Here is a 14,224-nt window from a genome sequence, read left to right as displayed (position 1 = left end):
TCATGCGCAAGGCGATTTCTCCGAATTGCGCTGAGTGTGATACCGTCGAAGATGTGTATCATATCCTGGTGGAGTGCGTCCGGAACGAATCTTTTAGGAGACAAATTTATAATAATAATTTATTTTTGGAGGTAGGAGGCTGCAATTGTGCTCTGGCAGATCCGCTTAGCGAGGACGCCAGATCACTTTACACATTAGTAAAATTAGGTATTGGAAGTAGAATAGCTACTGAATAAATTGTCAATTATATTAATAAGCTTCTATCATGTAAAATAATTCCTATTTACTGTTTAATTACGAGGACGACATGGTCGTTATTCTTGTACCAAGTCCTTTATTAAATAAAAGATATATATATATATAAAGGAAATACGTACATAACATAACATAAATCAATCAACCGGAGGGGGTATGGAGCATACTCCCACCACGCTGCTCCACTGCGGGTACTGCGGGTGCGGGTAGGAAATACGTATTATGGATTATTAGGAATAATAACTAGTACCCGCGCACCTGACTCCTGACACACGCTTGTTAAACATAAGCTCACGACTATATCCTAATTGCGGCAATCAGAGGTACATCCATCGCAAGATGAACTAAGTACCCACGTATCACCGAGCTTTTTGTTAGACCAACGGGATAGGTGGTGAGCTATATCGCCCTCTATAAAGATGGAGCCAAGTCCGGTACCGGGATTCGAACCGACGCTCCACGTTTCAGAAGCAAGCCGGTGTACCACAGGACCAAAGTGATAGACTAATAAGGCTTACTTGAAGAATACCGTTACTTAAATCTTTTGTATGATTGTTGCTTCATTTCACAATAAATAAGACAATCTGCCAATTGTGTCAACTGCGTACTGGATAAAGAAATAGACCGAACATGGCGTTCTTTTTTTGAATTTTAATCCTTTTGGAAATAACGTACATCCAAAATACTAGAAGATATGAAAATATCTTCCAAATAAATAACTTATGATTTTAATTTTACATCTTTCAGACGATAAAATCAAATTTCATTATAGTTTGACCATGACTGCGATGTGATTGTTCCCATTTAAATATTAGATTCGTTTCGTAATATTTTACGCGTGTGGATAAGTTTGCGGTTTTTAAATTTACCTAAATAAATATTGAAGTCGATTCTGGCAGACACTGACTATCTATATTTTATATTAGTTTGATAGTTCTATCTCTTTTTTACGTTCATCTCAAGATTAAGATGGCACTATTTTTAAAGCTATCAGACTATAAAGCTAAGCTATCAAGCAAGATAAGTGTGCCAGGATCACAACAAATGGAATTCCATAGTCTCTGCTTACCCGGATGGGAAATAGGCGTGAGTTTATGTATGTATTAGACTAAAGGAATATAAGTTTTATCCTTTCGCTGCACGGTTTTGCCTTTGCCTTTATCCTTGGTATAAACAAGTTAAAAAAAACCCGTCAGTAGCGTCACTTAATCACGTATAAGAATAATAGATAAGTATGTACTATACGGCAAGTAGATTTTCACTTTAATGAAATCATCTATTTCTTTAAAAAAAACTTAACATCACTAACGTGCACGATTACTGCGCTTACAACAGTAATGATGTGGCTCACGACACTCACGAACCATAATCATGTTATTATTAAAAAAAACTTGTTCCACATTTAATGAATCCGCCATTAAAACTCGACGATTATATTATGGCACACGCTTTGCACAATTGATGGACGTTTGGTTGCCCAATAGTCCAGAGGATAGCCGTGTATTATTTCTGTAATATTATACGCGCTATTTCAAATGTAGAGCGCGAATTTATATGTCGTACGAAGGCTTATCGCATCGAATTTGGTATGGTTATCAATTCTGACCACGTACCTACATGATTATGATATTATGAGGTATTTTATGGGTGAACGACGTTATTGAAAAGTTTATTTATTTGTAGAATAGTTATTATAGTCAGTTTAGGAGCCATAACTCATAGGAATTCATTGCTCGCGATGAGTGTGTCTTTAATATGTATACATCACTGCCTACCCCTTCAGGGATGCTGGCGTGATTCTATGTTAAGTTATTTAAGGAGAGTACTGGGTCAATAAGTATTTCGCTTGTGATATTGACCTTAATTAAATTGATTGTTAATATTCTAACACATTATTTACAGTTGTTAACTACTAATGAAAAAAAATATATCTGCACTATTAGGTATAGATCATAAGATAGCTGTTTGATTTATTATTTATTGATTCATCATCACCAGCCCATTAACGTCCCCACTGCTGGGGCACGGGCCTTCCCTATGGATGGATAGGGAGATCGGGCCTTAAACCATCACGCGGGCCCAGTGCGGATTGGTGGTTATTAACGACTGCTAATGCAACCGGGACCAACGGCTTATTTATTGATTACTTATTATTTATTAGTATCTACTTATTCAATTAGATACCTCTTAATTTTTATCTTTATAAATTTACGTGAATAGCGTTTGCAAATTATTCTATCTCTCCTCTCTAGTTTAAAAATCATGTTTTTCTCGAAAAGAATAACATTTTCGTTATCTTCTCCCGTCCTAGAGTCTGGCTAGGTCCGCTTTCCTACTTTATTATGTTTAACATTAGATCTTTTTAAAGCGCTTTGGTTACCCTATGTACTTAACATGTCATTGTGATTACCTTGTCTGTATACCCAAGGTAGAATAAAACAAAACGTTATTACCAACATTCAGGTGCAAATTACTTTGCCTGTTGCATCAAGAGATCAGCTGATCTAAGTACCTGATACAATCGATGTTGTTGTGTGGATGCCAACCTTGACATTATAGTAGGAAAATTCCGTGCCGTTCCACGCAGTTCCTTGTTTTTACGACCACTTGCCATAGTACGGTTATGACAACCATTATTTTGTATTATTTTGATATTCGATAGCTAGTGCTTTGTTTTAGAATGTCCTATTGTCCTTTGTCCATGGATTAATAGCAGAAGTTTCATCTGTACAAATATGTACATATAAATACATAACATAATATGTATCACTATAATAATTTTAATCTATTTCAACAACTACTTCGTGTTATCAATTGTTATTTTCAGATATGATGCTTAAGTACATTATCAGCAATCTTACGATAAGAGGCATTTCACAATATTTTATAGTGATGAATAAATAATATATTGCATTATTTATTTAGAGTATTATTCATACTGGGTGTTGGTGACATCGTAACGAAAACTTCGAGGGATGATTCAGACCATGATTCTGAGTTGATATCAAGTGGAATTTTCCGTCGCAAAAGTATGGAACTGAAAATAATTAAAAAACACTAAAATTTGCATGAATTTTGCAATGGGAAATTCCACTTGATATTAACTCCGAATAATAGTCTGAATCATCCTCCTCACTATTTTTTACGATGTCACTAACATCCTATCTACTTGTGTAAGTAACATCGTAACAAATACTGAGGGGTATGATTCTTTGCAGGGGACTGGCGAGTAGTAAGAAATTGTTGTAGATGTAAAAAATGCTTGTAACGCCTGCCGCGTTTTACTACTGAGTGTAATTGCTCTTGTTTTTCTGTTAGGAACTATCAAAAAGTTATCATTGAAAACACTTAAAAACTACTGCTTAAAACTAAAATATTATTACATAAATAAACATATACTAATTAATTTAACAAAACATATCTATTTACAAAATAATTCCGTTAATATTGTACGACTTTAATAATTATCACATTGCGTAGGTAGCCGTACCTACATTCCACAGCCGAGCCGTTACTCTTCCGGTCGGATGTTCGACACAATCCTTCTGCCTTTGTAGCGAGAACACCTCGATTACTCGTATATTTTTTAAATACGTTTTTTTACTAATTTTGTCTACGATATAATAATTTATAGTGTTGTGTTATCCCCATTAATTGGGTAAGTGTAGCAATTACTATTTTTATTAGTTTAAAAATTAAATTCATACCGGGTTTAAATATTAACGTAGACTAGTACATGCTTTCTTTGTTCATTGCATGACTGTCATTTTTCATAATCATCGTGTAAATGTATTTTCACGCTTTAGTGCTTATTTTATATCATAATTAGCAATCTTTTATGTTCACAACAACATTTAAATTGTCAATTTTTCTAAATTAATTCTACTTAACCAACTTAAAGTTATCTTTGTACCTAAGTACTTTCCTTGTTTAAATAATTCTTAAATGGAACAATATTAATGTACAAAATACGTTTAATATCGTTGCTATTAAAATTATTCAGCTTAAAATATTCAATTTTACTATTTTTTTAGATAGTTTTTTAAAACAACTACCTACCATAAATTTATCTTGTTCTTTGTTCTTTTTCTAAATTTATTTTGCTAAATTCACTTTTATTGTGTGTAATTTGCTGACAGCCACATCTTAGATTGCTAAGCTTGCTTGCTATCCACTTCCCATCTTCAATCAAGCTAAGGAATCGGCATGTGGCAGTCAGACTGGGAATTCGGACAATTCTTGAAATGACTAATTCCGGGTTCCAGGGTTCACCCTTCGAGTTCTACAATCGCAGGACCTACTACCGGTCCTGTACTTACCTCTACCGCTTCACCCTTCGAGTTCTACAACCGCAGGACCCACTACCGGTCCTGTACTTACCTCTACCGCTTCACCTTTCGGGTTCTACAACCCGCTGGATCCACTTTCGGTCCTGTACTTACCCCACCGTTTCTGCTGCCCTGCTGCGCGCGCCGGTGTACCCCGTGTCGTCGTGGGAAGAGTTACAGGGAAGTGGTAGTTTTCCTACTGCACCAAGGGTGCTCAGCCAGTATCAAATTACCTGCGACCCAGAGATCCGATCTATGTACTTGCTAGGGATTTAATGTCAATAAACTTGGTTTTATTTCTATATACCGTTTTATTTACCCTAGTAAGTACAACCTATTTGATTCGCGTGATAAGAATGCGACATGCTGCTTAAAAAAGTAGCTGTAGTTTGTCTTCTTGTGAATCTGCTCATCCTATTATATACAACCATGAGTATTAATAAACATTATACTTTAGTACCAGGTCACATTAACTTTTTTAATAGATTGAACTGTTAAATCTCACTAAACGTCAAATATGTTAATGCGATGGGGTTCTAAAGTAGGTACATGATGTTGCTCGCGACTGTATGTACTCGTAAGTATAGTTTAATAGTGCCGGTCCATTGTCAGAACATTAGAAGGGGTGTTGGTTACCATTGCTCAACTGAATCATTGGTCGCCTGCGGAGGCCGTGGCGTGACGAACGCCAAGGTCCAACTAAGTGCGCTTAACAATTTAATTAACGGTCATACCAGCGGATATGTCCAGTTTAAAGAGTTTAAAAATATACGTAACGACTTTGTGGTCTAAGTGAATTATTGAATTCCTTCTTCATTTGATTTCTTAGTCATGTAACTCTAAATTCACCTTGTGTAATGATCCTGTGTGTCACCATCTTGCTTCTCGAACGGGAAATGCCGGTTCGACCCTCGGTACGGGACTTGCACTAATCAGTTATTAGTTTATCTAAAGTGCAGTCAGTAACACTGTTAGCTCGACCATTATATACAAAAAAAAAATCACTAACAAAATATAGTTTTATATTGGAATAACAACATAAAACAATTATAATGTTATGCGCCGATACGGCTTACCTGTCGCGTTGGATTAACAGAAAGCTCGGTGAATCGTGGGTATTCAGTTCATCTTGCGATGGATGTACGTGTGACTAATCCAATTGGAAATATAGTGAGCTTCTTCTTCTTCTATCGTGTGAGTTATAAGGTGGATTACCAACCTCATTAACCGTGGTGTCAGGGTTACTATTGAGCCGCCAAAGGGCCCTGACATGACTCAAGTAAGGACTACTTACATCAGTAAGTAGTAACCGGAACCAACGTCTTACTTTCGGACAATCAGGCGATCAGCCTGTAATCTCCACATTAAGGATCACAAAGTGACAGTGAGCTTACATTATGTTATTTGATTTCTTTAACAGAATTGGATTGAATACTAAATGCTTAGTCCTAGCAGCTATAAATTCATTTATCCTCATACATGCCGGTACACGCACAGTTGTTGACAAATCCATACCAATATTGCATATAATGCTCCCTCCTGGTGGTTATTTGCTCTAATATTGTACGTCTGGTCTCCCCTTTGTTTGTGAACATAAGCTGTGCACTGTGGCTGATATATTAGCTAGTCTAGTTCGGTATATCAGACCGAAAGCCGAGAGCAAGCCAAAGCTGATTACCAGCCAACTAACCTAGCCGACTTAATAATTGAATGTCGAAAGAAAGAGTACTGTTCTGAGTGTGAAACTGAGTGTGAACGAACACAAATTAATGCAATATAGATGGTGAATCCAAATTCAAAAATATCTTTATTCAGCAGGTAACATAGTTACACTTTGAATCATCATTTTTTACATAGCGAACGTCTCATCCGCCTAATACTTGTAGCTTCTCACAACCTGTAGAGCCGGGGAAAAGAAGCTGCAAGAAAAACCTCGGCACAGAGCCCTAGACGTTCTTGTTTGAAATACACAAAATACTGTTATACAATTTAGTAATTTGGATGCCTAATATCAGTTCCCAGGCGGCTAATCCCGCGCATTCATATCTTCTAGTTAATCTATCTTATAATAACCTTCTAATGAGATGAATCAATGCTAGTATATTGAGTTTCCCATTTAGGAACCCTTCGGCCTGTGGCCTATACTTAGTAGAAAAGACAAAACGTCTCTGAAAAGATTGTGTATGTATGTATCAAACATTTTTCCTGTGGCGTCAGTAAGCGGAAGTAAACAATAACAAAGCAGAAGGGCAGGATGAATTTTGCGTTGGATGAGAAAGTAATGTCGCACACATAACATTTTTTTTAAAATAATCAGGGGGAGGTTAGCCTAGTTACAAACGAATATGACAGTGATAAAATTGTATGGGATTGTCATTTTTATATGGGATGACATGTCACCGTACATTTTTATCAACGTCAAATACAAATATACTTTATTGCACCAAAATAAAAAGAAATAATTACAAAAGACTCACTCACACTCGACCCTCGACACGACTCGTCACTATCGATTCACAGAATCGTCAAAGGCCTGGAGCCTTAGCTAAGTTGGCATCAAAGGATATGTAACCACATACAACCGACAACCGTCAAAGATAGCTAAAAAATACAATGATGTAAAAACTTTCTCGTAAAGTTGTCGGATAAGCGTTTACCGCAGCGCAAGAATTTTAAAAATTGATCCGGTATTCCCACAGCGCTCGCGACAACCTCGAGGAATCTCGAACTCTTCCTGCCGTGAGCAAGATCGGAGCATTTTAGAAACTTGTTTTAGTCCTTCAGCTGACAAAAGAACCCTTGACCTATTCCTAGACATTGACCTTAATACCGAACAATGTTACACAAGGGAGCTCTGTGGGGTATAAACTGACATTTTAGTATTGAATACAAAGATAGCTTCATTTTATATGAATACTTAGAAACCGCTGTTTTGCCTTGACCATTTATTTATTCGTATGGCTAATCTTGCAGAAGACAGTTTTTGTAAACTATAAATTAATTTTAAGGGATGTCAGGGCAAAGACCCCATTCCCCATTTCCTTCCTCAATCCCTTTTTCGCGGTCCTGTGCTTATTCCGGCCAGTCCATTTACGGCCTTTTCCCATTTCTACTTGGGGTCAACTCTCCTAATCCTTCGTTGCCAGAGTGGTCCACTCTAGGTCGTCGTTTGGTCTGTGTTGGATTTCGCCAGGTCTTTCCATATTATACGGGGTCTGTCGCGACGTCTTGGTTCGGATTTTAGTTCCAGCACTTTTCTTGCCATGCGATTTTCTGGTCTTCTCATAACTTGACCATACCAGCGAAGATTTGTTTTTTCCAGCTGTTCGGTTATAGGTGCTGAGTCCATTTACAGACTGCGAATGGTTGTTTAAGAGTGTACCTATCAGGAATAAAGTAAGTTGCAATTTGCAATACACAAGTGGGATTAAACGAATTACCACGCATGTATCGCCCGTAGTAAATGTTTCGTCACATGAACTTTATATCAATAAAGCTATATCTACTGGCTCTATGGCACGTACGCCGTTTCGACACGCATCCGCTTCGGTGGGCGCATAATTACCAACGAACCTATTATTAATTTATAAAATTATAACTATTAAGAATGTTAGTACTGAAAGTGAATACAATACAGCAATGGAATGTAATCTCTTTGGCTTTGAGTAAGAAAATGAACATCTTATGCCAAAATTGATATTGGATGATAAGTTTTTTAATGATTTTAATCGATTTTTTTTTCTGACTCGGACGGCAGCTCTTGTCAAGCCGGGACGAGCGTTTTAACCATTACACCACCGTGTCCTCCTCCTATCCATGCAAAATATTGAGTACTAAAATTACTTTATTTTTTCGATTAAAATTTTCTCTTTGTAAGTTTTTTAATGACAAGTTTGTCAAGTACTTATTTCGATCGACTGTTGAATCGTTTAAATTGAAGATATAAATCGTTAAATTTTCTACTGATTGAGACCGAGACAAAGTCTAATCGTAATATTTTCTACTGATACAAACTAAGACTGAGACAAAGTCAGAGAATGAAATATTATAAAAATCGGTCCAGCCAGTTATGAGGTAACTAACACGGCTTTGTTTTATATAGAATATAGATATTATATAGATACTGCATTATCTTGCAAGCACGTTAAATTAATTTGAACTTTCAAAGGTTTAATTATTAACCGCTCTGATTGGTAACACTTGTAAGGTCATATTTTAAATTGGTAATATAAAATGTAGTTCATTACGAGCACAGCGTAATAAATTTTCATAATAGTGTTATAACTTTATAAGCTGTTACACCTGTATAATTTACAGCAATAAGTAAAAAATATGAGACAACATTTCATATCACAAATGATTCCTTTATTACACTTTTAAAATAGTCATCATAATTATAACAACTTATCTTTTCTATTCTCAATATTCAATAAATTGTTTCCTCTTCGTCCGATCTTCTATTAATTCGTCTATCTTTTCGTAATAAATTATACAGGGTGTTAGTGACACCTTACCGAATAACCGAGGGGGATGATTTGAGCTCATGATTCTGTGTTAATAACAAATGGAATTTTCCGTCGTAAAATTCATGATTTTGTGCTGTTTTTTTTTAAATTATTTTTAGTTATATATTTGCGACGGAAACTCGGAAACACTTGATATTAACTCCCACCGTATTCATATTCAGTGACACTGTAGCAAAAACTTTAGGGGATGATTCACGCCATGATTCTGAGTTGATATCAAATGGAATTTCCTGTCGGTAAATTAATGAAACTTGTGTTTTTTTTTTAAATTATTTCCAGTCCCATACATTTGGCACGGAACATTCCAGTCAGAATCATGATATGAATCAGCCCTCGAAGCTTTCGTTAAGGTATCACTAACACCCTGCATTTACAAAGAGACGGTCAACAATAGTTTGGTCATTTTTGTAATATGTCGTTTGGGTCTGTTCAATTACCATGAAGTCGTGGCTGACTTTGCAAACTGACGTTTCTACAATTTTTTACTGTAATAGTTTGTGTCTTATTGACAATAGCAAAAGTTGCAAATCGGATTCGCCAAAAATTCAAGATACATCATTTAGCGACGTCAGCGATGAAATGTTCGGTCACGAGCATTAATATTTATACAATTTGGTACCTTGTCACATTAACTTTTTTGACAAATTGAACTGTAAGTCTCACTAGATGTCAAATATGTTAGTGCGACAGAGTCCTAAAGTGGGTACATTATATTGCTCATGACTGTTCCCCTTGACCTACGACATGCCGCGCTCTTACAACATTTGTTAAGTAAACCTTTGATGGCAGTGTTTCAAATACTGATTTTGAATCGGATTCTGATGATGCTCTCAAGGTTGACATTGCAACTATTCTAGTCACTTCGTAAGATTGATTGACGTAGGAAATTTCGTATTGTGAAATGTGTTCTGATCTGATCTAAATTGAGACGTACGAATAAGTGGAATTGCACTTGTGAGTTGTAATTTAAAGATTACTATTAGTTACTCTTATTACTACTAATACGTTACATTCTATCAATTAGTTATTCTTAGGTGGATCACCTCTTTTGTCAGGATTAGGTGCATAAAAAAAGAAAATATGACAATGTTATGTTAAAATACTTACGATCGAAAATGTACGTTGCTATTTTTTTGTAGAGTGGAAAAAAAGCACCCGATATAAAATACTACTCATATCAGCTACCCTTTAGCTAACTTCAAAGGTGACGTCAAACGTTCCCTATTATCTGTCCATAGGTTGGTATTTATAGGCAGCAGCCCCAGGAGCACAGCAACCGCGCAACCGAATTATATCGAGGGCTTCGACCAATAGACGCAGCGGATGCTATCTACGCAGATAAAAGTCGTATGACTATTGGTCGAAGCCCTCGTTATAATACGCGGTGCGCGGTTTATATGGGCCTTTAACTAATCTTTTAACCCTTTGACAGCAACTGTCTGCAATATTCAGCATGTTTTGTGCATCGACGCGCACAGAACAACTGAGAAGGAAGTTAGCTCATTATTGTTTGCCACATATCCATAATATAATTGTTTCAATTAAAATCTGACAAGCAAACATTACGTGATTCCGCGGAATCGAAAGCGAAAATAATTGTGAAACTACAAGTTTTTTTTTAAAGAGTGACTGCGTGTATGTCTTTCTACTGTTGACACTTGACAGCAATGAAAATTGCAACAGTTTTCTAGCTGTAAGTGAAGCAGACAAAGAAAAGTTTCTAAAATATAACCAACTCTTAAACTCCTGTCTCCATCACGCCTTAAGGTTCAGCTTAACATTCAATGTCGTGACCGAAAGCGTTTCACGACGTCGACATTTTGACAAGACACGAAATGACCCTACGGGACACATCTCAAAATGTCTCGTAATGATCTTGATACCAGTGATCGAAATGATGTACTTGAAAAGGATATAAACCATAAATATTATTGAATAGCAATAACTAAAGAGCGCTTGGTAAAAATCGGGATTGAAAATTAAAGACAAGATAGTTCTAACAGTAGCCTTATCTTTTGAAATGGTGGCGATGGTGGCATTTTAGAGCAGTTAAACTGAAATGAAATTAAATCTTGTCCGCCAGCTACCTATGGCCCTTAAAATGTAACTTGATGACATGTCTCACGTTTTTTCCACACTCGCTCCGCACTATATCTCTGACCTACTCTCATTCATTCATTATACCAGCAATGTTTCTGCTTCTTAATGAGTATTATAAAAAAACTTTTTTTGTTGTAGATACAATGCCGTCGCTCCTAGAGGCGCTGGAGCGTAAATATGGGGCGAAAGGCGAAGTTAACCCTTCAATAGACGACATGCCCGTGGCAATCTTCGTCCCTAAGCGGTCCCCTCGGCTGAGCGTGCCGACGCTGCTGGTGCTCAACGACTGTGACATCGACTGCGCAGGAGACGCGTGCGCGCTCGCCGACAAGTGCGCAGACGTCGTCGAGCTGGACATTGCCAACAATAAGTTCACAGATTGGAAGGAGGTAAGAGACACGACAACGGCAATGCCAAGAAATGCTGTCTGAGAAATTGATGTACGTGATTGATAAGGTTGAATTCGTCAAAGATGTTGGTTATTTGCAATCTGAACGTTATTTGTATTGAAAATACTGAGGCCGGATTTCGTCTTAATAACAAATGAATTGAAGTGAATGGGCAAATTACATTCAAGTAGTTTACTTTCAACATGGTATGTAATAAGTAAAGCAGGGATACACAGCTTTAATTAGCGAATGCATCGTTAAATCCAACATTTATTACAGTTGCAATGAACTGCAATGTATACTGTTAGGCAACTTATACGTAGTTGGCGCTATGAATCACTCCCTTGGCTATTGCGATAATATACTAGCAGTAAATTAAGCAGCTAGTAATTCTGAGCAAACGCAACATGCTACAACTCTTACCTATACTAAATCAATAACGTGAGAGACAACTCCATAGAGCTATTATGAGGTGCATTCGACGGTGACGGCGACATCGGCCCAGCTTTTGCAATAACAATGTTCCCATGATTATGACACCACCGATAATTGGCTTTACGCGTATTTCCGTGATTCCACGAGTATTTTCAGTTTTATTTTTTATCTCGAATTGATTAGGAAAGGATTTTCTTTGCAGGTATTCGCAATATTGGATCAGACTCCTCGGGTGAGGTTTTTGAACTTGAGTTTCAACCGGCTGTCGGCGCAGATTCAAGCTGCTCAGGCGTTAAAGCCGCGTTTGGACAGCCTTAGCAATCTGGTGCTTAACTCCACTTACGTCGGTTGGCCGAGCATCCACGCGCTACTCAAGGCTCTACCAGCTCTTGAAGAACTGCACTTGAGTCTCAATGAGTACTCGTACGTGGACTTGTCTGGCCAAGAGGTGAACGAGAAGGACCAGTGCGAGGCGTGTTCCCGTCTCAGCAACGACAATATTGAACCTGTCCACGAGCAGCTGAAGAAACTCCACTTCTCCGGAAATCCGGTATGCAGCTGGCGAGAGATCTCCAAGCTAGGATATGCCTTCCCGAACCTTGAAACGTTGCTGGTGAACGATTGCCCCGTCATGACGCTAGAGCCGGATCCTTGCGAAAAATGTGGGGACAGTAACGGAAATAAGAAGAGCCACGATGCCTTTCCGTAAGTATTTTGTTTCAGTAATCATTTTTCCTCCGTTTAATATAGCTTGATTCTGACCGAACAGGACATTTTCCTGAGATGTCTTTGTCACAGTTTAGGCTGTATAAGTACAATGAATCTTTTTGTCCTGCTGTCAAATTGATTTATAATACGTTAGTAGTCTGCAAATGTGCAAATTAATCAAACTACCATAATATTAAACAGAGTACACGTCGGTATTTCCAAATTGCGTCAATTTTTATTTGACCTTGTATAAAACTGCGCAATTGCGGCTTTTATAATTTCCACGTTTCAAACATTTTTATTGGTACAAAAAAACTCTACGATTAAATGAAGTTCTCGAAAACTCGAGCTCAGTGAGGTGTGGCTGGGTACTAACTTCATCTTGCGATAGATGTACTTCTTGACTATCCCAATTATATTTAAATGTAATTAAATATAGTTAAATATAGTCGTGACCTTATGTTTGTTAAGTATGTTGTATAGAAAAACGTTCCAAAATAGACCAGAAGCAGGTTTTCCTTGCAAATTGAAGTTATCAGCGCGTTCCGAACGGGCGTCAATTATGTTTATGTGTCTACTGCCATTGACCCAGTGAACCTATGAATTTGACCCATTGTATTACGGTTGCATAACGACTAGTTACTACTTTTTATACACTACGATGTTTACAAATGATTATCACGTGCTCAGCGGTGAAGGAAAACATCGTGAGACCCTCATACCCGAGAAATGCGTTTCTAACCTAACCTATATTGGGCTGGTATTCCCTTCGCGGATTGGAAGGTCAAACAGGCAGTCGCTTCTGTAAAAAACCGGACCTGTCAAATCTTCAGGTTAGGTTAACGGACCTTGTGAAAACAGGATAACGCTTCGGAGATCATACTACGATAATTAAAACAAATAATAACGGGTTCTTACCGCGTTTAAATCAGGGATATGAGACTCCCGGTATTTCGACACTACTGCAAGTACCATGATCACGGGATGACTGTTAAAAAAAATTCTACCACGATGTTTATACAAACATTAATAACTGATTGATGCTTTGACAGCCCTCGGTTTGTTGAAATTAAAAGGCTTGCTTTCTTAACCGTATGTCATGTGTTCGGTCCTCGTTCAGAATTATTTCTATACGACTTATTACCTATAGACTTATTCTAATGCTAACCAGGGAAAGACGGAATCATGATAAAGTAGGTTTGGTTTAAACTGGGTCAATAGCAATACGATAGTGTTAACTTATCAGTTTCCTGTCTCGATATTAATGTCACTTCTTAATCTACCTATTGTGATTAGGAGTAATTAGGCTTTACCCTTACTGCACACAGTACCATAGATTAAAAAATAATACAACGGTAACTTCCCCCCCCCCCCCACCAATTCGACGAGCTACATTTACCTCACCCCCTCTGGGTCTTACTTTACGTAGTCTTCATCAATCCTGGTGTCCGGGTTACTATTGAGCCTCCAAAGTCCCCTGACG

The 14,224-nt window shown here is 37.5% G+C and overlaps 1 protein-coding gene across 3 annotated transcripts in view; it reads left to right on the top strand.

Annotated features, from left to right (window-relative positions):
• The window catches only part of LOC126373322 (tubulin-specific chaperone cofactor E-like protein), a 48,586-nt gene that overhangs the window by 8,976 nt on the left and 25,386 nt on the right, over window positions 1-14,224 (top strand). For all 3 annotated transcript variants that reach the window (XM_050019440.1, XM_050019442.1, XM_050019439.1), the window contains exons 2-3: window positions 11,348-11,598; window positions 12,236-12,738. In XM_050019440.1, the coding sequence (XP_049875397.1) occupies window positions 11,353-11,598; window positions 12,236-12,738 (749 nt within the window). In that variant the 5' untranslated portion in view covers window positions 11,348-11,352. The remainder of the gene's footprint in view (window positions 1-11,347; window positions 11,599-12,235; window positions 12,739-14,224) is intronic.

The sequence above is a fragment of the Pectinophora gossypiella genome, chromosome 15 (genome assembly GCF_024362695.1).
Source record: "Pectinophora gossypiella chromosome 15, ilPecGoss1.1, whole genome shotgun sequence".
Lineage (NCBI taxonomy): Eukaryota > Metazoa > Arthropoda > Insecta > Lepidoptera > Gelechiidae > Pectinophora > Pectinophora gossypiella.
The sequence above is the reverse complement of the archived record's forward strand: the minus strand, read 5'-3'. Positions and strand labels throughout refer to the sequence as shown.